This window comes from Chinchilla lanigera, unplaced genomic scaffold, assembly GCF_000276665.1.
Source record: "Chinchilla lanigera isolate Chin_1 unplaced genomic scaffold, ChiLan1.0 scaffold00067, whole genome shotgun sequence".
NCBI lineage: Eukaryota > Metazoa > Chordata > Mammalia > Rodentia > Chinchillidae > Chinchilla > Chinchilla lanigera.
The window spans coordinates 12,175,635-12,200,595 of NW_004955468.1; the positions used below are offsets into that span (position 1 = coordinate 12,175,635).

General features: G+C 47.3%; 1 protein-coding gene across 2 annotated transcripts in view; it reads left to right on the plus strand.

Moving 5' to 3' along the window:
* Positions 1–13,688, plus strand: part of Vangl2 (VANGL planar cell polarity protein 2) — a 27,239-nt gene extending 13,551 nt beyond the window's left edge. For both annotated transcript variants that reach the window (XM_005400210.2, XM_005400209.2), the window contains exons 2-8: positions 1,293–1,554; positions 1,684–1,804; positions 4,301–4,908; positions 5,651–5,787; positions 6,283–6,418; positions 9,180–9,411; positions 10,145–13,688. In XM_005400210.2, coding sequence (XP_005400267.1) covers positions 1,484–1,554; positions 1,684–1,804; positions 4,301–4,908; positions 5,651–5,787; positions 6,283–6,418; positions 9,180–9,411; positions 10,145–10,405 — 1,566 coding nt within the window. In that variant the 5' untranslated portion in view covers positions 1,293–1,483 and the 3' untranslated portion in view covers positions 10,406–13,688. The remainder of the gene's footprint in view (positions 1–1,292; positions 1,555–1,683; positions 1,805–4,300; positions 4,909–5,650; positions 5,788–6,282; positions 6,419–9,179; positions 9,412–10,144) is intronic.
* Positions 13,689–24,961: the final 11,273 nt, after the last annotated feature.

The window sequence follows — 24,961 nt, forward strand, 5'->3', positions numbered from 1 at the left end:
TTTTTTTGTCTTTTTGTGACAGGGTCTTGCTATGCAATTCAGGTTGGCTTTGAGCTCACTTTGTAGCCCACACTGGTCTTGAATTCACAACAATCCTCTTGCCTCAGCCTCCTGAGTTCTGGTATTATAAGCATAAGCCACCATGCCGGGCCCTTCATATTGCTAGTGGTTTCCATCCCTCACCCCACTTCCTAGTATGTGTGTATACCTGTACATACCTCACATACACACACAAAGCCTTGTGGGTGTGTTTGTAGTAGATGTTGGAGAGATGGTTCCATAAAAGCAGCCACAGGCAGCACACTCAGGGCACACTTTGATATTATGAGTGTGGGTGGAGGGGAGGCCTGGAGTAGTCTCTAGCCAGGAGCAGCTGCTTTCTATTTTCTGAGGTCTCCACTAGTTCAGACTCTTAGCCTGGCCAGAAGCAGCCATTGCTGAGCCTCACTTTTCCTGGCTGAAAACAGGAAACCACTGTCCTGATTTTCCCTATCAAGGGGGTTCAGGATGAGGCATTCTGAGTGGCTGTATTAGTTAGCTTTCCTATTACTGGGACAAAATAGCTAACGTTTGCAGTTTAAAGAAGGAGAGGTTTATTTTGCCTTATGGATTCCGTGGGTTCAGTCCAGGGCTGATCAGCTCCAAGGCAGAATGTGGTGGAGGGTCTAGCAGTGGAAAACTGCTGGAAGCAGAGAGAAAAGGGAGGAGCTGGGCACAAGAATATACTCTTTCAGGTCATGCCCCTTAAACCCTACCTTCAAGCAGAGCCCACCTCCTAACAGCACATTCCCCTATGAACTCATCAGTGGCTATTAATCCACAGGTAAGTAGAATGCCTCTATGATCCAGTCACCATCCAAAAACCCCCACTGCTGAATGTGAGACTCTTGGGGGCCGTTTTCTTTTATTAGTGTATGTTTTCAGTACCTAATAAGTACATTCATCTTGGGGAATTGGTACATACACATATCTCATCTTAATTGTTTTTACTTCCCCTTCCCCTTGGGGGACCTTTTAGATCTAAACCATAGCATTGGCCTTCCTGTCCTGGGAGCTGTTGCTGGCATCTGCTCCCACTGCTGAGTCCTGAGTGCAGCAAGGCTGGGGGCTCTTTCTAGCCTGCAGGGCAGGTGGAACTGAGCTCTCTGGACTGAGAAGAAACCATGGAAGAGGTAGCCATAGGAGTGGTGCTGTCCATCCGTGCCTCCTGTGGCTGCCATGGGGGTGGTCCTCCTCTACCCTGACCCACTGGGAACTGCAGCTTCCTCTAGCCAGCTGCTTCCTCTCCTCAGGAGCGTCGCTTGATTTTTCTCTGAGACAAGCCCACTCGTCCAGCAAAATAGAGTCCCTCAGGGTGACAGTTGACTTCCTGAAGGTGCCTCTTGGCCTAAAGAAGCCGGTGCTGAAGGAGGTGGCTGTGGGGCCCCCCAAGAGGCCCCAGCCTGCGGCCCTGGAGCGTTACAAGGCGCGGCGTTCAGACGCCATGGACACCGAGTCCCAGTACTCGGGCTATTCCTACAAGTCAGGCCACTCGCGCAGCTCCCGCAAGCACAGGTGTGTATGTGTGTGGGGATGATGCAGGTGGTAGAGGGAGGGCTGGGGCAGTGCTGGGGTGGTGGGGTGAAGGCTGCTGAAAAGACCCCAACCCTCCCCTTGATTGTGTGCTGTTGCTTCTTGCTGCAGGGACCGCCGGGACCGACACCGCTCTAAGAGCCGAGATGGGAGCCGTGGAGACAAGTCGGTGACAATCCAGGCTCCAGGAGAGCCCCTGCTAGATAATGAGTCCACGCGGGGGGATGAGCGGGTGAGCATCAGCGGGATGAGGTGGTGCATATGGGCGTTTCCAGAATGCCCTTTAGAGGAGCGGGAGGCAGTCGGGAAGGACCAGGAGGGGAAGGGCTTGCAACCCTGGCTCCTTGGACAGAGGCCACATCGGTTGAGGGGCTGTCTGGTTATACTTCCTTTGGCTTAGCATCCCAAGGTACGGCTTTGTTGTGGAACTCAGAGAATTTCAATGAAGTTCCCTTGGGAGACTACAGCCTCTCCTTCCTCACCTCGAGGGGTAGGGCTGGGGAGCCAGAGTAGGAGGGCTGTGGTGGTGGGGGAGGCCTGGGAGTGTGGACAACCTGGGAGTTCTTCCGCCTTCAGGTGTGGGCGCTCCTTTGCCCTCTGGTGTCAGCCTGTGGAACAACATCTCCAGGTCCTAGTGCAAGGAGGCGTGAAGAGTTAGAAGAGGAGAAATGGGAATGGGAGGTGTTAGACTGTGTGGGTGGAGGGAGGACCCTGGGAGAGGATTCTCCAGGACAGGGTGAGCAGATTGCTTTTGTCCTCACCTCTGTGGCCTGTGGTGCCTCTCTGGTAGGGAGGACAGTGGGCGGAACACAGTCTGAAGATTTGAGATGGCACTGTGGTGGCCCAAATCTCATTCCTCTTTTCTTTCTTCTTGGGAGCATCTTGTGGGGCTGGAGACTCTTGTCTCCCTTCTCCTCAGGAGAAATCCCTGTGACTGCCACCGTGAATTCCTGGGTCTTGAGGGAATTGTTCTCTTTCCCTTTCCTAGTCCTTTTCCCTGTGACCTGGCCTTAGGGGTTCTCGAAGTGACCCTGAGATACTCTCAGCTCACCTCTTGTTGGGTTGGAGCCTTGACCCGTGAGAGGGTAGGCGGTGGGTCCAGGAGTCATATGGTGAGAGGGAGACCCAGTTCCTTAATCTGAAAGTGGTCAGCACATCTCTTTTCTACACTCAGATTGGACTCTTCTCCCATCCTTGGAGAGGAGATTCCTCAACCTCCCTAATCACTGGCCCTGCCTGGCCGTGTCCTACTTCCGCACCTCAGTGTCCCAGTCCTGTAGTCCTTGTCCCCTGGGGGTCGGGATAGGACTTGATGTGTTCAGGCTGCCTAGGGAAGGAGAGTGTGGGCAGAGTGGTCTTGGGATTCCTGTGTGGATGCCCGCCAGCCACTGCAGAGAAACAGTGTGAGCAGTCCCCACTGTGAAGGGCACTGGGCACCTCAGCCGGTTCACCCCTTGCCTTCAGGAACAGGTGGCCCTTGTGCTGTGGGCATTCAGCTGGGTCAGCAGTGCTGGCCTCACAGCGATCCACCGTGACCCCGAGTCTGCCCTGTGTCCCCCATGCCCGCCCCTGTACATTCACCTCTCCCCTGCTGGTCCTCGTCTCTGTGCTGCCTTTGTCAGGTCACTCCCTTAATCAGAAACCAGTGGGCGCTCCCCATGCCTGGAGGGTAGGTGCTTATTGCTTAGCCAGGCATTGCTCTCAGCCTCACCATCCTGGGCATGCGGTGCTCTGCTCCTGCTCCTGAGCCCCCAGCTCTCGGCATCCCCTGGGAGCCTCAGTTCATGCATCCTCACCCCAGGTGCTCCCCTTCTGGCTTCTGCTGAAATCAAGCATGCTGCGGAAGCTGGAAGGAACTAAGGATAGTGCTTCTAGAACTTTAATGTTTAATGAAATGTGGGGTGGGTCTGCAGTCTGCAGGTTGAACCAGCGCCCAGGTGCTGCCCGCGCTGTGAGTCACAGAACACAGTTTGAGTAGCCAGCCCTTAGAGATCATTTAGTTCAAAGATTCTCAATCTGGGATGAAATTAGAATCATCTGGGGAGATATTTTTTAAAAAGATTGACAAGCAGATCTCGCTCTGCTGTAATTGGTATCCTTTCCAACTCCCTAGGTGATTCTAATGTGTGCAGCTGGGGTTGGAAGCCACTAATTCAGCCAAGCTTGTTCATGTCACCTCCCGCCTGGGGTCAGCTCAGTTCCCTTTGTTGCCTGGAAGCCTGCCTGTTTTCCCTGGCGAGTCTGTCCCAGGATTCCTGTCACTGCCTGAGCAGCTCCCTTGGCACTTGTCCTGTGCCCTCTGTCCCAAGGGTCTTTGCTGTCTGTGCACATGGTGTTTTCCTCCCTCAGTGGGCAGCTCCTCCTCGAGGGCTGCGGCTCAGGCTGGGACACAGAGTGGAGCTCAGTAAATTTTTTTTTTTTTTTGTCTTTTTGAGAGAGGGTCTCGCTACGCAGTTCAGGCTGGCCTTGAGCTCACTTTGCAGCCCAGGCTGGTCTTGAACTCACTGCAATCCTCCTGCCTCGGCCTCCCGAGTGCTGGGATTACAGGGATGCACCACCATGCCTGGCTTCAGTAAATATTTTGATGGTTGCGTAGTTGTTGATTTTTCTTTCTGCCCTCTCCTTTCCCATTCCTTCCTCTGTCTTCTCTCTGCTCCTTTTTCCCCGTCTCCCTTTCTTCCCTCCCTCCTCTCCTGTCTCTCTTGTTGTGGACCCCTCCTACCTATAGGATGACAACTGGGGAGAAACAACAACAGTAGTCACGGGCACCTCAGAGCACAGCATCTCCCACGATGACCTCACGCGCATTGCCAAGGATATGGAGGACAGTGTCCCGCTGGACTGCTCCCGGCACCTGGGTGTGGCGGCAGGGGCCACTCTGGCGTTGCTGTCTTTCCTCACACCGCTGGCTTTCCTGCTGCTGCCCCCGCTGCTGTGGCGGGATGAGCTGGAGCCATGTGGGACAGCCTGTGAGGGCCTCTTCATCTCTGTGGCCTTCAAGCTGCTCATCCTGCTGCTGGGCAGCTGGGCTCTGTTCTTCCGCCGGCCCAAGGCCTCGCTGCCCCGTGTCTTCGTGCTGCGAGCCCTGCTCATGGTGCTTGTGTTTCTCCTCGTCGTCTCCTACTGGCTCTTCTACGGTGTACGCATCCTGGATGCCCGTGAGCGCAGCTACCAGGGTGTCGTGCAGTTCGCGGTGTCACTGGTGGATGCTCTGCTCTTCGTGCATTACCTGGCCGTGGTCCTGCTGGAACTGCGCCAACTCCAGCCTCAGTTCACGCTCAAGGTTGTGCGCTCCACGGATGGGGCCAGCCGCTTCTACAACGTGGGCCATCTGAGGTACAGTTCCTGGGAGCAGGCGGGATGGGTGCCCTGGAGAAATAGCGGAGAGTGAGATCGGGGGCCTGAGGTGATGGGCTGGCAGGAGTTAAGTACTCTGCACATAGGAGGTTTTCAACAACATTTGCTGCTTAATGGGAAGGTCATTTGTAGTGTTGTGGAGCAAGGTACTGCTGGGAGTGAACAGGTGATTAGAGATCAGGAGTCTTAGAGGAGGAAGGACCAAAGGGGAAGGAGGTATGGGGCATGAACGGGGACTGTTCTGTCCCTTTCTTGGAAGCATAGCTTTTGGTAAGCGCTCAGTGAATGGTCGCTCAGCTGAGCTGGCCAGGGCAGGGCCAGAGGGAGAGATATGAGAGGAGGTGGGAGCATGTCAACTACTGTGCTTGTGAACAGGATCTCCCCCCCGCCACCCCGGCCATCCAGAGTATCAGTGACACCTCTTTGGTCTTGTCACCAGTCTTGGGAGATGCTGAAGGGTGATGAGGGGACCCTTGGCTGGGGACCCAGGCCCACTGCCCTCTTTCCCTGGGCTTCAGCATAGCAGGGAAGAATAGCAGGCCCGGCTCCAAGAAAGGTTAGGAGCCTGGTAAGTAGACATCAGGCTTGAGCCAGGCTTCCCAGAAGCAGCTTGTCCCTGTCGTGTGTCCTCTCCTGCCCTGCCGACCTGCCCTGATGTGTCCCTTCCCCCGCGCCCCTTGTCTGTCCCTCCTCCCTCCCCCTCCTGCCGTCTCCCCCACAGCATCCAGCGCGTGGCAGTGTGGATCCTGGAGAAGTATTACCATGACTTCCCTGTCTACAACCCTGCCCTTCTCAACCTGCCCAAGTCCGTGCTGGCCAAGAAAGTGTCTGGCTTCAAGGTGTATTCTCTCGGAGAGGGTGAGCGGCCCTGCTCCTCCGCCCCTCCCGGCCTCTTCCCAAGCAGGATCCAAGTGCCTTCATTTCTCTTTCTCTCTCACCCTCCTTCCCTTGCTTTTCCTTTCTCTGGCCCATGTCCCGGCCCCCTCTGTTCTGTCATTTCCCTTGACTTCAGGTGGCTGGTCTTAGCTGCTGGTTCTACTTGCTGTCCCTTTAAGCTATGGTGTGTCCCCGATCTGGCTCCTCTGTGTCTGCTCATCAGCCCCGGTCTGAGCCCTTGGGCTCTGTGAGCCGAGAACCTCCTGAACCTGGGAAGAACATGTGCAGGACCCTTGCCCTTCCAGTGCCTTCCTGGTTACTTTCCTGCAGCCTCTACCCAGAGGTGGCCAGGAGGGCTGGGAATGGGAGGTATTGCCGGGTGGTGGGACAGTTTCCTTCTGGACCTGTCAGATTCTGTCTCCAGAGCTCTGGGCCACAACCTGATGTGACCATCCCCTCTATTCTGATCCTGTGCAGAAAACAGCACTAACAACTCCACGGGCCAGTCTCGGGCTGTGATTGCAGCGGCGGCCCGGCGGCGGGACAACAGCCACAATGAGTACTACTACGAAGAAGCAGAGCATGAGCGCAGGGTGCGCAAGCGCAGGGCGAGGTACGCCCCTGCGGAAGGGGAAGCAGGGGTGGTGCTGCCTGTGGGATGAACCGGGACAGGAAGCCCAAGGGACTTCTGGGACTGCTGGAATTAGAAGAGCGGTGAGGATATAGGGTGTATATGCCTTCATTTCCAGTGCTGCCTTACAGGTTGCCATGAACTCAGCAGCTACCAAGCCCTGCACATTTATCATCTCCTGTTCCTTGGCAGAACCGTCTGGTTAGGCCTCACAGGGCAGAAATGATAGCTCTCACCTGAGGCAGGGCGTCTCATCCTAGCGCACTGCCTTTTGCCAGAATCACTTCCTTGTGCCACCCCACATGCCGTTTCCAGTGACTTTTTCCAGCAGGAGCGATCTCTCTCTGACCTCTACCACCAGCCAGAGGAGACTCTGCTTTTAAAGAACCCATGTGAAAGCCGGTGGTGGTGGCGCATGCCTGTAATGCCAACACTTGGGGGTTGAGGCAGGAGCATCACAGAGAATTGGAGGTCAGCTTGGGTTACATAGTGAGTTCAAGGCCAGCCTGAACTATATAGTGAGACCCTGTCCCAAGAAAAGAAACCAAACCAAACCAGCAACAGAAAGAGCTGTGTGATTCGATTAGCTCCAATAGGATAATTTTCCCATTTTAAAGTCAGTGAATGTGGCACATCTATGAACTGTATTGAGATTATTGAAACACAGAGGGATGGGGATCTGGTAAAGGTGAGGGGTTCTTCAATTCTGCCAACGATAGTGGGTTAGGGACTCATAAAGGGACGTGGGCCTCACTGGCAACAGCAGGGACTGAGGCTGGACTAGCTTTTTACTGGGGGATTTTGACACCTAGATCAGCAGATAGAGTTTTTTTTTTTTTTGTCTGCAAAAATGCAGTTCTTGCGTCCATACTTTGGTATATTCCTGAATGTTATGCTTACCCCTCTCCTCCCTGTTCACATTATCTTGTGAACTTACGTCCTGCCTGGAGTCTCGTCTTGACACCTACTGCTGCTGGGCCCCGCGTGCCAGGGTTTCGGGGAGGAGGAGCCGGGAACCTTGGCGTGGCAGGCTTTCCTCTCTTCTAGAAGCAGATGGTCCCCCTGGAGTAGAACGAGGATCACCAGCCCTGTTTCTGTGACATTCCAGGATGAGTCCAGTTATCTCAGAAATGGCCCTTGTGGGGAGGATCCATGGTGGCCCCTACAGCGCGGCTTTCTTCTCATGTGCTGTCACTGTCATTCTTGGCACATGGGGTCCCCCCACCCTCTATTACCTTGCTGTAATTGGGAGATGAAAACTTTTCCCATTGGTTCACCAAAGTTTATCCTTTGGGATAAAGAGATCTTTTCAGAAGGAACTCAACTGAGAAGCTTCGTGCAGCAACAGTAATCCTAGCACTCTGGGAGTCTGAGACAAGAGGATCATAAGTTTGAGCCCCGCCTGGGCAACTTAGGGAGACCCTGTCTCAGAATAAAAAAAATAAAGCAGACTGAGGATTTAGCTCAGTGCAAAGGGCCTGGCTTCACTCTGTAGTACAGAAGAAGAAAAGAAACAAAAGAATTAACTGTTGTAGACTTGTACACATACACATACCCACATGTACTCACCCAGAAGCCCTTCCTAAGCTCCTTGGAGGTCCCTCACTTGTGGACTTTGGCTACTGAGCTGGAGGCCTCGTGTCTTTCCTTGTTCCATCACCTCAGGTCAGTCCTGCTTTTGGGACACGTAGATTTTTTTTTTAATTTTACCAACTCTTTTTTTTTTTTTTTTGTACTAGAAATCAAACTCAGGATCTTGCACTTGCCAGGCAGGCACTGTGCTGCTGAGCTATATCCTTGGCCTGTTTTTTTTTTTTTTAATTTTGAAGAGAGGAAAAATCCCCAATAAAAATGATGCAGAATTTCAAAACAAGATAGAAAATTAACAATGGTTGTTATATTGCATATTGTTATCTTCAGAGTAGTTGCTCTGATTACCAGATATTGGCATGCAAAATTGACCAAACAATATAAGCACCAACTGCTCCTTTCAATGAACTAATAGAGATTAGTAGTACAATTACCTTACCTATCTTGTGTGTGTATTTATATATATGTATATATACATTAAATATTTAAAAAATTTTCCCTTCTTTTCTCCTTTCCTCCATCCCAGTTGTTCTTTCCTGTTGAGCTGTTCCTTTCCTTTTCACAATAACTATTGTATCTTTTGGATTTTATTTACTTTTTCAGGTTTTCCACTAGGAAGACAATATGATATTTATATATGTGGGTCTGATTCATTTCACTTATGAGTATGGTCTCTAGTTGTATCCATTTACCTATAAAAGCCTCAAGTTTATCCTTCTTTATAGCTGAGTAATACTCCATTGTATAAAAATATCACATCTTTTTTATCCATTCCTCAGTGGATGGGCATTTGGGTTTTTTCCAATATTTAACTATTTTTGGACTTCAGGCACAAGAATTGCCTTCTCAGTTCTTAACACACTGCTGTCATGGGTTTCTTCACAGTCCTCTATCCAGTTATTCCTCTCCTCCAATCCCTGTCCTCACTCTGCCCCCATTGTGGGCACCCACTACAGTGTGTTGGATTTTCTTATCTCCAGTGGGGGAACCCTCCCCGGCCCCAGTCCATAGAAGTCCAGCCCTTGGTTCTAGACAGGTGTTGGGGAGAGCACAAATGTCTGACCTTTCTCAGGGTGCTGCTGTCAGAGCCGGTGCACAGGGGTGGTGGGGGATGAGAAATGGGTACCTGGTCCAGATCCTTTCTGTCCTCTAGGCTCGTGGTGGCCGTGGAGGAGGCCTTCACTCACATTAAGCGACTGCAGGAAGAGGAGCAGAAGAACCCTAGGGAGGTGATGGACCCCCGGGAGGCAGCCCAGGCCATCTTTGCATCCATGGCCCGTGCCATGCAGAAGTACCTGCGGACCACCAAGCAGCAGCCTTACCATACCATGGAGAGCATCTTGCAGCACCTTGAATTCTGCATCACGCATGACATGACGCCCAAGGTAGGCCCACTGCTCCTGCATCCTTTCTCTTTGCCCAGCCTCTGCACTTCCTCTTTCCCACCCTTGACCTCTTCTCTCAGTGCTCTCCCTCTCTCCTTCTCCCTCTCTCTTGTCTCTGCCTCCTTCTTATAGTCTCTTCTCATTTCTTCCCCGAAGTTGTGGGTAGTGGATGAGCTGAGGGAGGGCAATACTCAGAAACTGTTTGGGGCTGGCTGAGACCCATTGCTCGGCTTCATAAGGACTTTGGAATTTCCAAATCCAGAGTCCCAGCTTTCCCCACGTGGCCCCCTTGACCTCCACCAGATGATCTTTGACCTGTGCACGCTTTTAACCATTGCCCACTCCTCAGCTCAAATGCCAGCTTCCTAGAGTGCCTTTGGCTGAGTCATCCTCATTGAACAGGTGACTGAAGATGTTGCCCTGGGAGCTTGACCCTCTCCCAGCTCACACCTGCGCGGCACTAACTATACGAGGAAGAGTTTGTCCAGGTCACAGCCTGTGCAAGCAGAGAAAAGGATGAGCGCTAGGGAGCTGAGTTCCAGGCTTTACCCTGGAGCCACATGGCTTCTGTGGGCACTGTCTTCCTCATCTATAGAGCAGTTTCTGCTCTGACACCCTCAGATACTGGTTCATACACATAAATTGAGCTGGGGGACATATCCTTGGACGCCATGCCCCGGGGGTGAAGGATAGTGGGTGACAGTATCCAGGCAGCCCCCTCTCCCCTCTTTAGGCCTTCCTGGAGCGGTACCTGGCGGCCGGACCCACCATCCAGTACCACAAGGAACGCTGGCTGGCTAAACAGTGGACACTGGTGAGCGAGGAGCCGGTGACCAATGGGCTTAAGGATGGCATCGTTTTCCTCTTAAAACGCCAGGACTTCAGCCTGGTGGTTAGCACCAAGAAGGTGCCATTCTTCAAACTCTCCGAGGAATTTGTGGATCCCAAGTCGCACAAGTTTGTCATGAGGCTGCAGTCGGAGACCTCGGTGTGACTGTGCAACAGCAGGGGAGTGGGGGACTCCGGGGCTCTTGTGGGGTGGGAGGGGGCCTGGTTCTCAGGCCCAGCCAAGTTCCCACTGCCCTTCTTCCTCTTGCTCTTGTTTTTTACTTGAATTGACTTACTCCTCACCCTGTCTCCTCCCTCTTCCTCATTTTACCCCATGTGAACCTGGAGAGACCTTCCTGCTGTTGACAGTACCTGGGGGACCTTCCCCTCAGTTTTGTATAACTCCGGGCCCTGCAGGAATCAGTGCCTCTCTCTCTCTCCTTCCCCGCAGATTTCCCCAGATGACAGTGCTTTGTAAAAGGGCACAGGGCCCTCTTGATTGTACCTGTGCCTCCTGAGCCCCACTCACAACCCAAGTTCTGGTAGCATTCTTTCCAGTGGTCCCTGACAGTGTCTCTCGGGGGACACCGGTACGTCCCAGAGAGCCCTGGTGCCAAATTCCGCCAAGGCAGCAGCTACCCTCTCCTACCCATAACAGACTCTTAAGTTGCTGGGCAGAGATGCTCCTGCCACATAGTGCCAGAGTCAGGAGTCTCCCTACCGCACTATTGTTTGCAGCTGCTGTTCCCCATCCACTCATGTTAGAGCAAGGAAAGATCCCGTCCTTTCCCCGGAAGTCTCCACCTGCCGTTTCTGATTGTCCGGTCACACTTGATCCCAGCAATTGGAGGTGGAAAGCTTTTCACCACTTCACCAGGGCCCTGGGGAAGGTCCAGAGAATTGGTCTTTCCTGGACAGCTCCTGGGGGGAAGGGGACAGATCCTTGAGTTGGGAGAGACCCTTGCGTTGATCCCTGCCCTCAGAACCCACCCTGGCTTTGCCTTTGTTCCCACTCCTCCCAGTGAGCAATGGGATGTAGACTCCTGTATAGACTTAGCAGTGTGCCGACCCTAACAGACAGCTTTCCTTCCTGCACCAGCCACCCCAGGCCTGCTGACTTCTCTTGGCTCCAGAGACCTGTTGCCTCATCTCTGTGGGGGAGGAGCTAGCTCCCCCTGTCCCCTGCCTTAAATCCAGTTCTTTGCCTCAGGGGTCTCTTTTCCTTGGCCTTTCAGGGTCCCCTCCTCTCTCTTCCTGCCTGGATCTCTAGGCTCTATACTGGGGTCAGGGACCAAGATTATTGCCTTCTGTGGGCACTTAGCCCCTCACCCCATTTTACTTCCGTAGCTTTGGTACCAAGTCCAAATTCTCAATAGTTTAGATTGTATTCTGAACAAAATTTACTGGCCCACTAATAGGTCTTTTCGGAGTAAATTTGAGCCTTTGAATTGAAACACCTTTAAATTATGTAGTTTTCACCAAGGGGAAAAGAAATAGAAGACACCTATATACATCCTTCCAGGGTCCGTATGGAGGACTGATCTGGTGGCTGGGCTGGAGCCTGTGCCTGGATCAGGTCTCCAAGTAACTCACAGTGCCCCTGAATAGGTCCTTCTTTTTCCTAGAAAATTTACTGGTACTTGCCTTGCAAAGCACACTCTGGGATAAGCTGCCCTTTGATCTCTCCCCTGGGAGGCCGCTTCCTGTCTGTAGGGGAAGTCCGGGGGTGACAGAGCCTAGCAATCGATCAGGGTTTTTCTACTGTCCTTTATGAAAGGGCATTTCTGTCCACCCACCATTCACTAGAGAGGGGTGAGGAGTCCCTCAGCCCGAGCTCATCTTGTCCCCACAGGAGTGGCTTGCAGGGCTGATAAGGCAGAGACTGGGTGGAGGTTAGCCTTGGGCTAGGGCTGGGGGCATCCTTAGATAGGTCTGGGTGAAATGCATCCTGCCTTGGGCGTCCTGGGAAAGCTATCTTTTCTTTAAGAATCTGGTTTCAGAGGAGTCCCTTCTGGGTCACATAAATACCTCACTATCCTGGAGAACAGGGCCTGGATGGTGATTGGGGTCTTTGCCTTGGTGGGCAAGAGTGGGGTGCGGTGTGGTTTGAGGAGTGGGTTGGGGTGGGCAGAAGGAAAGGAATTGGGATCTTAGTTGTTGCCCTAGATTTAGGGGCGGGGGAGTGTTTATTTTAAGAACCTGCCATGTTTTTAATCACTGTGATTTTTTTTCATTCTTTTTTCCTAAAACAAGAGAAATGTTTTTCCCCAACTGTCTCTCTCTCTCTCTAAGCACTAAGGGCTGTGACTGAGAATGGTAGCATTTTGGTCCTTTGCGTCAGAACTGTGGTATCTTTGTCTTCTCTGGTTATTATTATTTTTTTAAAACGTCAGAATGGATCGTCCAGTGTATGTCTGTGTGTGTGCGTGCGTGTGTACCTGTCTTGCTTCTCCTGTATGGGAAGTTGTCTTCATGCTGTGAACTGCTGGGGACGGGCAGCCGACTCAGGCCTCTGAGCTGTGTGCCCACCAGGCCCGTCCCACCGCTCTCTGGGTTTCTCCCTCTCCCCCTGCAGGGGTGTGCCCACCACTGGCAGCCCCCACCACAGGGAATGCTGTGCTGGCTCCCTCCAGCACTCCTGTTTCTCTGACTACGCGGCACCCTAGCTCATCCCCTACTTGGCCTTGGAATGCTTGCCCCCCTTTCCTCCACATTACCACACGGTGCCTCAGTCCTTCACCTACCTCGCCACTCTGCCCCTGTTCCCACTGGCCCCTGTCTGTCTCCTGCACCAGCGTTTGTGTTCCTCTGTTTATTCTGATTTATGTCCCTTTGGTCTCTGACTTCTTCCCATCCCCTCTACTTCATCTCTTGATTTTTTGCTTCCCCTAGCACACTTCCAATATTCCCATTGCAAACCCCAGCACAATACCCGTGAGGAATAGATGCGGGGATCCCTGGAAGCTTTCTCATTGGAAACATCTATTTCCCAGGGTTTGTGCTTCTCGGTTCTGGACCCCGGATGAGCTCCCTTGTCCCTGGTGGTGTCAGTCAGTCTTCTCTTTCCTCTGCCCTCCCCATGGGGCAGTATCTGCTGATAAATTCGAACCTGATGTGTGTGTGTGTGTGTGTGTTGTGATTGTTGTGTGCAAAAGGGGCTTTTTGAGTCCCTTCCAAGTGAGACTGTAAGTGTAGAATTTTCCACTGTTGGACCTAGATATTTTTTTGTTTTGTTTCCATTTTTCTTCTTTCTTTCTTTTTTCTTTTCTTTTTTGGTTACAGAGCTGAGACCTTGTGCATGCATGTAGAAAATTGTAAAATGTAAATTTTTTTTAATATATAAAAAGCTTGTTTTTACAGTTTGCAGTGGATCTAAACATTATGGCAATTTTAGGAATTTTTTTTCTTAAACATAGAAACTGAAACTGTACAAAAATTTTTTTTATATATAAAATAAAGACATTTGACTTTTGTGGGGGCATTCTGTTGCTTTTCTTCTTTCACAGACTAGGAGCAGGAGGTCAGGGGAAGAGGGTTATGTCCCTGTTCGGCAACGAGTAGGCAGCAGGGGGCACTGTGAGCTCAGCTGAGCCTCAAGGCCTCAGGCTGTGTAGTGGGGCAATGTGAACGCAGGACAGGAAATTGCTTGTTCCCAACCCTGATTCTGAGGAGAGGGAAATGTGAGGAGTCATCCACTCCCTGAGGTGGTTGTCAGAATAAGGAGGAAGGCAGGATTACTCTCTGGATACGTCCTGTTGAGCAAGCTTGTATCTGCATGGCCTCTCGGTCAGGGACAGAATGGGGAGTTTCTAAAATGTCTTCTTTCTAAAATGGAAGAGCAGTTCGAAAACTGTCTTGTTTCTAAAACAAGACCCCATAAGCTGCACGGCGTGTTCACGGCCAGGGAATGGATGAGTCCTGGCTGGTTCCAAGGAGCGTGGGAACACATCCTTCCTTCCTTCAAGATAATGAGGGAGTTTAAGACTCAAGATGTGGGAACCTAGTCTCCTTGATTGCTTGTTTGTTTCTGGTACCAGGAATCAGACTCAGGACCTTGTTCTCCCAGGCTCCTTGAGATTAGTTTTGTTCACTTTAGTAGTCTTGGCATGTATACCAGCTCCTCAAATATAGTTGGTGCTCAAGAAAAAAAATGTAGGCCAGGTGTGGCAGTGCACTCCTGTAATGTCAGCACTGAGGCAGGAGGAGCGCCACAAGTTCGAGGCCAGCCTGGGCTACAAAGTGAGTTCAAGGCCAGCCTGAGCTGCATAGTGAAACCCTGTCTCAAGAAAAAAAAAAAATGGATTAAACTATCAGTCCAGTAAGAGAATATCAAGAGGATCACACACTTGCTTATTCTCCCCTTAAGATTGTACTCAGGTCTTATTCACATGAAAACAAAGACACATCCCACACTCATGGTTCTGTCTTTTTGATAACCAGCCTTGTGGAAGAATTGTTTCTATCTGCAGTTTTCACTTCATCTCAGTCAGCTTTTGACTTTCTGTGACCAAATTTCTACCCCAGCATGCCTTTGAAATTACTCTTGAAGTACAATAGATGTCTTAGTACAGTAAGTCTTTGTTCAGTGCCTGTGATGTTTCCAGCCTGGTACTAAGGCGCTTTGGCTGGTAAAGCTATTGGATATGGTCCAGTCCTCACTGAGCAACCTCCGTGGGCCTTTGAGAGTTTGTATGTAACATGGTGGACCCCCCACCCCCACCCCAGTGGATAGATTTAGGGCCAGATCTCAATTTTCTTTAGGGATTTACTGAAAGTAAAAGTGATAATCTTAAGCATTTGTCATGCACTGTGGCATTTGTAACTGTTAGCTGAAAGGGTCCATTATCTGTGGAAGTACCTCAGTACTGTAACCCCAGCACTGGGAGGCTGAGGTGGGAGGATCCCAAGTTCTAGCCCTGCCCGGGGAAGTCAGTTATTTGCTGAGGGCTTGTTTAAAAAAAAAAAAAAAAAAAAAAAGCGCTGAGGATGTAGCTCAGTGCAAAGGCCTTGAATTCAATCCCCAGTACTATGAAAAACAAACAAAACACCAAGTACAACTTTACCTACTTTTAGACATAGATCTAATAGTAACAGTAGTAGTATAGGTACTTGGAATTAGTGGGGGAAAAACCCTAAGGAGGAAATGTATGCTGTTTCTCCTGGATCCCTTAAACTATCACTGTGGGGCTGGGGAATCTGACAAAAACAACTGAAGAGGAAAAGGAGGGTCTCTTGGTCCTATACCACAAGAGCTGAAAATTTGCATGACCGACTTAAATGTGTCAGGAGATAAGGTGGTGTTTTTTTTTTACTTCAAGTTCCTGTTAATGTTAGTTTTCTCTTGTATGAATGTGTGATTTCAGGGTTGGGTAGGCTGGGGTAGTTTTTACTGTAGTGAAGATTGGCTGTTGGAGGGCTGCTTGTCTTCTGCCAGTTTACTTCTATCCTGACACAGTATCTGTCCTGAAAGGCGGAGTCCAGTTACAAAGAAAGCAGGGAAAGCCCATTTCAGGATTTCTTCGTTGTGGACAGTCAATTCATTTTCCAAGACTGGTGTGACCTGTAGTGCTTCTGATTTGGAGCATAGCAAAGAATGCTAGCTTTCTGGTGGTTTTTATTGTGTCTTGAACTAGGTCTCCAAAACAGAGCTTTTCAAATTTCATTTGTGCATGTAGCAAAATGCAGATGTAAAATGCAGACTCTGATTCAGAGAGTGTAAGGGAGGGCCCAAGACTTTTCTCAAACAGGTGCTTGGCATCTTTGTCACCATGACAAAATATCTTAGGCTGGGTGACTGAAACAATGGAAATTCAGTTATTTATTTTTTGCCAGCATCAGATTTATATGTTTATTTTTAAAGTTTTATCAGGCTAAATATAAATGAAGATTAGTATCCTGATTAACAGACCAAAAGTATATAAAACACAGAAAAATGATAATACTAAATGAAGTCACACATTCAGATACGTTGGCCATGTTGTATTACAGTAACTTTTTTTAATTGTCTGCTTTTCTTTTTTTTTTTTTGTACTGGGAATTGAACTCCGGACCTCAAGCTTGCCAGGCAGGCGCTTGTGCCGCTGAGCTATATCCCCAGCCCCCGTTTTTTATTTTGGATTTTATTTGTATATTAGGTTTCTCATCTAAGAGAAACTATGTGGTATTTAAGCTTATATGTCCGATTCGCTTAACATTATGGTCTCCAGGTGCATCCACTTTCCTACAAATAGCTCAAATTTGTCCTTTGTGGCACAATAATACTTCATTATGTTTCTCTTGTTTTTCCTCTGCGATGCATCTGTGCCATCCCACCCTGCCTTGAAACCAGCTGGTCATGGACTGAAACCTCTACAAACTGTGAGCTAAATAAACCTTTTGGGCCTGACACAGAGTTAAATGCAGTGTATAAATACCACATTTTCTTTATCCATTCATCTGTTGATGAACACACAGGCTGCTTTCAGGATTGAGCTGTTAGGAGTTTTGCTGGTGTAAACGTGGGCATGCATGTAGCTCTGTCTTATGATGTCTTTAATGCTTTGGGGAAGACATGTAGAAGGGGAATAGCTGGGTCAAATGGAGTTTCTAGTTTAGTTTTTAGGAATCGCCATACTGATTACCACAGTGGTTTTCACCAGTTTACATTTCTACCAATGATGAAGAAGGGTTCCTTTTTCCATGCAGTTTCTGCAGCATTTGTTATTATATTTGATGTTTTGAAGATAGCCATTCTTTCAGGAGTGAGGTGGAATTTCAGTGAAGAGCAAAAATTTATTTCTTACAGTTTTGGAGGCTAGAAGTGTGAGATCAGGATGCCAGTAGGATTAAAATCTAGGGCTTGCTTCTTGGATTGTCGGTAGCTGCCTTCTTACATTGGGGAAGGGAGGAAGGGGATGGGGAGGGATCGAGATTCAGGTCTCTGACATCTCTTATAAGAGTTTAATACCATCATGAGGGTCTTACTCTGATGACCTAGGTTAACCCTAATTTCCTTTGAAAGGTCCTGTCTCCAAATAACATCAGAATTAGGAGGTTAGGTTTTAACATGCCAGTTTTCTTAGGGGGGACGGTTAATTCTATGGCACTGTATTTAAACATACCAGTTTTTTTGTTTTTTGTGTGTTTTTTCTTTTGCTGCTATTATTCAGCAGACCTACTTTTGAGTAGCGATGCCCTAAAAGAAAGCTTATGTACTGTCGTAGTTACTTTTTCTCATTGTTGGGACAAAATGTCCGACACCCAAAGTTAAAGGAGGAAAGATGTATTTAGGTCACAGTTTAATAGAGGTTTCAGTCCATGATTGGCTGGCTCCAAGGCAGGATGGGATGGCAGAAATGCACTGCAGAGGAGAAACAGTTGATGGCAGGCAGAAGCTAGCAAAGCAAGCAAGAGGGGCTTAGCAGATTCTTTCTGCTCCTTTTATATTCTATCTAGGGTACTGGGCTTAAGGTGAGTGCCAAACCAGTCAGTAGACTGACTTAGAAATTACACACCCTTAAACTCAGCATCACACACTCTAGATCCAGCCACCTCTGAAAAGTCTACCCCCATGGCTGCATGAGGCTTTGGGGTGACATCTAGACACAAGCAATAACATACACCAGACATGCTTTATTTAGTCCAGGATAAGACACTTGATATAAGAGATCAACATTGTGAAGAGATTGCAGTGTCATCAATGTAATAAATAGCTTGGTAAAGTCATTGTTATTCATGCTATAGAATTGTACACCTGTGTCAAATGGTCATTTTATGAGACCTAGATGATGTGAGATGGCTCTATGTGTGGAGCTTAGGCAGAGCATTTCAGTGGACCTCTTAACGGATCCAATGAAACATTTATAATGACACAAATAAGAGCCAAGTTGATAAGCCCTTATCACTAGAAGTCTCAGGAATTAAAGGCACAGCCTACTTTATGAATTATCTCTGGACAGAAATTGCTTGCCAGGGCAATAATAGATCTGAGGAAATGTAGGAGTTCTGCTACATTTAGAGTTTTAGATGCCTTAGTGTACTTCAATATTTAAGTTTTTTTTTTTTTAACCATGGATATAGAATGAAAGTTATCATCACATATCAATATTTTAGAAACATTCTTCCCAAGTTTTTGGCCCACATTGAGATCAGCCTGCAAACTTCAAGACCATATTGATCATGTAGTTGATATTGCATCCTATCTGCATTCAGTGCTTTTCACTTAGTCACTCAACAGATATTTGTTGAGCACTTTCTATGTGCCAGGAGCTAGGGCAAGGGACTGGGGAGATGGCCGTGAAGTGCAGATGTGGTATTAGCTCTCAAGCAGCAGTCAAACTCATCATTTGAAGGTGGTGACTGTAGTGAAAGAGTATAGGACTCTGTAGGACCTTCTGATAGAAAATGTTAACCGGGTGGCTGCCAGGGAAGGTTGCCTTAGGGGGAAAATGTCATATCAACTCCACAGAAAAGCTTCTGCTGGGAGGAGGAGGGCACACACTTTGGCCAGAATGAGCTTCCTTTTTCTCTTCAGTGAGGAAACTGTGTCCAAGTCATTTCTAAGAAACTGATGTCAAAATCACTGGCCCTAAGGAAGTTGTCAAAAGATTTCCTGGAGTTACAACTAAGGGACTGTGTAATTTCTAATATCCAGGGATGGTTACCAAAATAAAAGTTCTACATGAATCTCTTGTTCTATGAGTAAAATAAAGAGGGGGAGAAGAGGTGAAGCATCCAACATGTTCTGTGTGTGCGCATACGATCAGGTTCAGACCTAAAAAGAGGAGGAGCTTAGTGGAAGCCTCTTGTGTTCACACCACAGGCCCGGGGCCAGGGTACAGCACCCTTCCAGGTCACAGCCCCAGTGACACTTCTGTCTAGGCCTCACATCCTGACACTACATTCAGCCACGAATTCATGCATGGATTTGTCCCCTGATGAGCACAGAGACTCCCTGATCCCATCATTTTTCAAAAGTCCCACTTCTGAATAATAGGACTCTGAGGGAGTATTTTTGGTATAAACCATAACACTGCCCTAATAGGAATCAAGACGCATATTTTATAGGATAGATCATAAATTTTGAAAGCTTCAGCCAGGTCTGATGGTGCACACCTGTAATCCTAGTACTTGAAAAGCTGAGGCAGGAGGATCACTGAGTTTAAGGCCGACACGGGCTATATAGCAAGATCCTGTCTCAAAAAACCAAACCAAAAAAAAAAAAAAGAGAGAGAGAGAGAGAAAACTTCAAGACTGATTATTATTTCCACTGCCTTTAATTTTTTCCATAATTAAAGGAGGGCAATAACATGTCAGCATAGATATACATAGATAGTTCATGATAAAAGGAAAAATGATAAGTCATAGGTTAGAAGAAGGTATTTGCAATGCATATACTTGTATTACTACAAGGGATGTACATTTATAGAGCTCATAAATTGAAATAAAAAAGACAGCTTAGTTAAAAATTGAGGATGGTGGCACGTACCTGTAATCCCAGCATTCTGGGAGGCTGAGGCAGAATGATCCCAAGTTCAAGCCCAGCCTGGACAATTTAGCAGTTTAGCAAGACCTCGTCTCAAAATCAGTCAAACAAACAGCTAAGGATGTAGCGCAATGCAAAGTGGGAGTAAGAGTTCAACCCCTTAGTACTCCCACGACTGGGAAAAAAAGCGAAAATGATGAGAGCTAATTCACCAAGTGTAAACACAGTAATCTATAAGACAACAGGGAAGTACAAATTAATGAAAACCAGAATGAGAGTTTACATTGATCAGCTTGGCAAAAATGCAAGCCTGGCAGTGTCAGGTGCTGCTTTAGCCTTTTGGAAAATGATTTATATCTGGTAATGTTGAGGAAACCACTTGTTAACCTCGTGATTCTGCTTTTAGGCAGAGGGCCTAAAGAAACTCTTTGAAGAAGTACACACAGAGACATGCATATTTCACCTTTGTTTTAAATAAAGAAGGTAAAACAAACAAAAACTTGAATACTTATCGTTGTAGTTGCCTATAAATTGGGATGTGACATAGCAGTGAAAACAAATTATGGAGATGTCAACCAAAATGAACTTTTTGGGTATAATATTGAGTGTAGTGGACTGACAGCTGGTAGTCAACTTACAACCCCCAGCTGAACTGAGTAAGCGTGGTGTTGAGTGTGGGAGGCCCACCTGGGGATTGTTGCCAGCAGCATAAGAGGCAGAACTGGAGAAGAAGAAGTAAGGCTGTTGGGAGCAGAGAAAGGCTGTTGGGAGCTGGTAGAAGCTGTAAGGAGCTGTTGGTTCTGTTGGAGGAGCTTGTCGTGCTGGCTTTCCTGATGAACTCGGCTGTTTTCATCCTTTGAGGAGCTCCAGACCTTGTTGGCATTGAGAATAGCTTCAGTTCAATTTGGGGGAGCTCTTGTCCTCACTTGCGCATTGCTTCTTGCTCCGGAAGGGAAGATGGTGCACTGCCAGTCTCCTGGAGAAGCTTGCTGTGTGGATTTTCTTGATGGGAACTCGACCATCTTGATCATCGGAGGAGCTTAGGACCTCACTGTTGCTAAGGATGGCTGTGGTACCTTTCAGAGGATCTCTTGTTCTTCTGAGTGTCACTTCCTGGCTCCAGTGCAGATCCCTCAGTTTACTAGCACAGATCCTTCATCCCACTGGCACAGACTTTCTAGATTCCACCATTGACATTTGGGCCTTCCCAGTGCAGATACATGAAACAGGCCTGCATGAGATATTGTTATGGGCTCTGGGCCTCCAGGTGGACTCGTGGGAGGCATTGTTATGAGCTCTAGGTCTTCAGCTGGACTCATGCAGGACATTTCCGTGAGATCCAGGCCCTCAGCTGGACTCCTTAGTCTTAGTGTGTGGACAGATTTCCTGCACTCATTCATACTCATGTATGTCATTCTTTGGGTGACTGTTATAAATCTTACAAAATATGTGTCCTGTATTATATTGTTCCCCTTGCAAAATAAGCCCCAAACCATAACACTGAGCAAAAAGAATGTTATAGAAGAACACGCACAGCACATTACCTTTAACTTAAAAATATGCATCATAACACTTTTTTCATCTAGAAATACAATATAGTTAAGTATAAAAATAGCCAAGAATTATAAACACTGAATTCAGGGTAGTAGTGATTTACAACTGGTCGAAGAGAAAGCACTCAAAGGGTAGCCATAGGGCCTTCAGCTGTATTTTGTCGAACCTGAAAAATACATTGTAAGGAAAGGTAATTTAAGTGGTAATTTTTGTTCATTAACAAAGATACTGACTATATAGGTCTCTTTTATTATCCCTTAAAAGTCTTTTTTTTGTTTGTTTAGGTCTTTTTGAGAGAGGGTCTTGCTGTGCAGTTCAGGCTGGCCTTGAGTTCACTTTGTAGCCCATGCTGGTCTCCACCTGGCAATGATTCTCTTGCCTCAGCCTCCCAAGTGCTGGGATTACAGGTGTGTGCCACCACGCCCAGCTCCCTTAAAAGTTTTATTCATCTGAAATATTTAAAAATAAACTATATGGTTTTAGGTAATGCTGTTAACCTTGCTGGGAGATTTGACTGTGTTATTCAAATGTTCAAGTGAATTGAATATTAAATTTCAAAATTAAGACTTTTTAAATTTTATTGAATCCATAGCACATACTTTTTGATGATTTGTTGCAAAGAAATCTGCTGACCCACTTAATAAAATAACAAGTTTGCCAATATAAAGTGAATTTCTAAATATAGAATTCTGTAGCCTGACTTGGATACCAGCTCTGCCAGTTCACCCTGGTTTCCCACTTGCCTTATCCGTGGGGGGTCTCCATTCTGGCCCACCGGTGAGCTCCCAACTTTCCACTTCCCCTTAGCATGGCCAACACTTCCCTGTAGGAAAAATTTCATTCTTGCCCTAAGGGATGAAGTTTTTCCTGGGAACCTCAATAGGTCTGCCCTGTAAGAATTCCATGTAATAAGCTCCACATAGGAACAAGGCATCATAGACTGGAGAGCTGGTGGGGGTTGGTGTTTTATTTAATAAATCAATGGGCAAAGCGATCACTGTGACCCCTCATCCACTGCAAACTAATAACTAGGTCAAAATAACAGTGCAGACAGCGGTGGGAACTCTGGACTGGAGGAGAGTGGTCATTAAGGTTTGCCATCCGTGCTCAGCAACTGGATACCTGTCAAGTGACTAATGGGGTGACACCTCAATTTAGCTTTGCTATTATTATCCCAGTTTGGAGTTCAGATATCATAGACAAATAAGAGTCTTCTTCCTGTGATTTACTGTGATTGGCTGGATTGTTGTCTCTACTCAGTTTTAAACACTGGGATTGGCTTTTGTGAGTAGCATTGGAACTGGACCAAGGTAGGTTTAGGCCAGAGCAACCAAGCAGCTACAGTCTTTTTCCTACAAAGTCTAGGATAGAGAAGAATTGAACCAGCATTTTCCCTACTAGTCATCTTTGCATGTGATCCTCACAAGGTAGCACAACAGTAGCAAAATTTTTTCACTACTGGACCACATTTTCTGGGGTTTACCAGCATTACTGCATGAAGTAATCATTCATGACCTCTCCAGCCACTATAAATACAGTGACACATACTCATGCAAATACCCTCTTGAAAAAGGCATCCCCTGGGTAAAAGATAATGTAAATAAATTGGAGGAAAAGCAATAAATATGCTCAGCCTCAGCATTTGTTTTCATTTTGATTTTTAAATTAGTTTCACATCTTATTTGGCCATAATTTATAGTGAGAGTTGCCAAGGATAATTTTTACACCAACAAGGGTTTTAACCCAGAGATTAGACCCAAATATCTATGGCATTTTGGCTAAAGGGATCTTAGGCATTTCTTCGAATTTTAGAATGATGTACTTTTCTTTGAATTGTAGGAAGCCTGTTGCTTTCTTTTTATTCACCCAACAGTACCAGGCAAACTGTAATATAAATTTGAGGTTTTCATTTGAAATTCATTTTTTATATGGCTTGCCTTCTTTCCACATGCCTGGGTTTTTTGTTTGGCTTTTAGACTAAGCTTATTGAAACTAAATATAAGGTCAACTGGGGATTTTAAGCTTTCTTCTTGTCCTAGATTTAAACGGAGCTTCCAACCTTTGGTGTGTCTTGCTAATGGTCATTGGGGTGGAAAGACTTAGAGGTGGGTGGGGACCATTGGCACAGCTCATCCTGTTTCCATTTCCTATTTATTTTCTAATGTTCTAACTATATGTAAATAGTTTGTACAACTTTGAGGGTTTTTTTAAAAAAAGAGTTTCAAGGTAGAAAAACCAAGTTATCTCAAGCCACAGGAAGGCAGAAATCCATCTTAGTCTGAGCAGCCTTCCAGCTGTCAGAAAAGGGAATACTCTTGAGGTAGTTAGGCACCATGGTGATGGGACAGAAAGCTAGGATGGCAAAATAAACCTCTGGGTGCGGTAAACTGTCACTCTTTGTTGCATGGTGTCTTGTTTTTCCACCCTCGTACTCTTTTTGACACATTCATTGGGACGTCCTGACCAAACCATAGAAGCAGAATGTTTATATGAAATGAGAAATTGCTACCAAGGAAAAATTGAAGTAGGGCGTTTAGCTTCATTTGCTCATTGTAGATTTCAAATTCACTAATTTTGGAGGTCATACACCTGGTAGGTTATACAGTGTTGGTTTCTCACCAGCCTTGCTGTAGATAACACCTGCAGCGTATAGGTTGTGATAATAGTTCCTGTGTTACTTCCCAAGGACCGGAAAACCACTTTTGTTAAAACACTGACTCCTGACTTTTGCCTGTGGATGTCTGATGTGTGACTAAAATGAGATAAAAGGTTTGGCATTTTTTGTCTTCATATTGTTTCTGTCCTACCTGCTGTCTTAAACCATGAGTCAGATTCTATTAGTTCTGTACACAGACACGCTGATCATTTAGAAATGTTTTGTCTAAGACTATAAGGCACAGTTAATTTAGGCAATTGTCCATTGGAGCTGTTATGTGTTTTCCTTTCTCTCTGCCTTCTTTCCTGCCTTGGTCCATGTGCTCCTTCAGCAGCTGTGGCAAGCTAAGTACCAGAGGTCCTTTGGCCCTGTCACAGGGCACAAACCCACAGAGCTGGGATGTTTTATAAAGGATAATGGTGGCAGCAACACAGAAATTCAAAAATTCCAGTCTCTAGGACAAGTTGACCATGACCACCTGGTAGGCCAAGTCCATCACAAGAAGAAACATCTTTTGGGTCCATGACCCGGGCCAGTGGGAATTCCTGGACTTTAACTCACACCAGCAAATTCATGAAGGTCTGCTGCTCACTTTGCTCAGAGAGCAACTTACTCCCTCTCTTGACCACTCATTGCTGACTCCTTTCAGCTAACGCCCAATTTAGTTGAATCCCCACAGAAAGCTTTTCCCATGCGAGTATGTGTGTGTGTTTGTCTGTGTTTTTTCTACCACTTTTGGGCGAAAGATCCTGTAATCTGGTGTCACTTTGGACTCCTGCTTCTGGAATGCTGCAAGTCTGACCATGGCTCATCTTTATCTGTGATCAAAGGAGTTACGTTGGTTGGGGTTAGGAAGAGTGTATATTTAATTCTCTAAGAAACTCAGGTGTTCCTTTCACAACTGAGATTCCACGGAAGGTAGAAGTGGTTTTATGTTAACTTGTATGGACTGTTTTGCCTCCAGTGTCATCAAGGTGATAGTACCACTTTTGCGATGAATGAATGATTCCATATGGGCTAAGGTAGATGTCATATAAAAGGATAGGGAT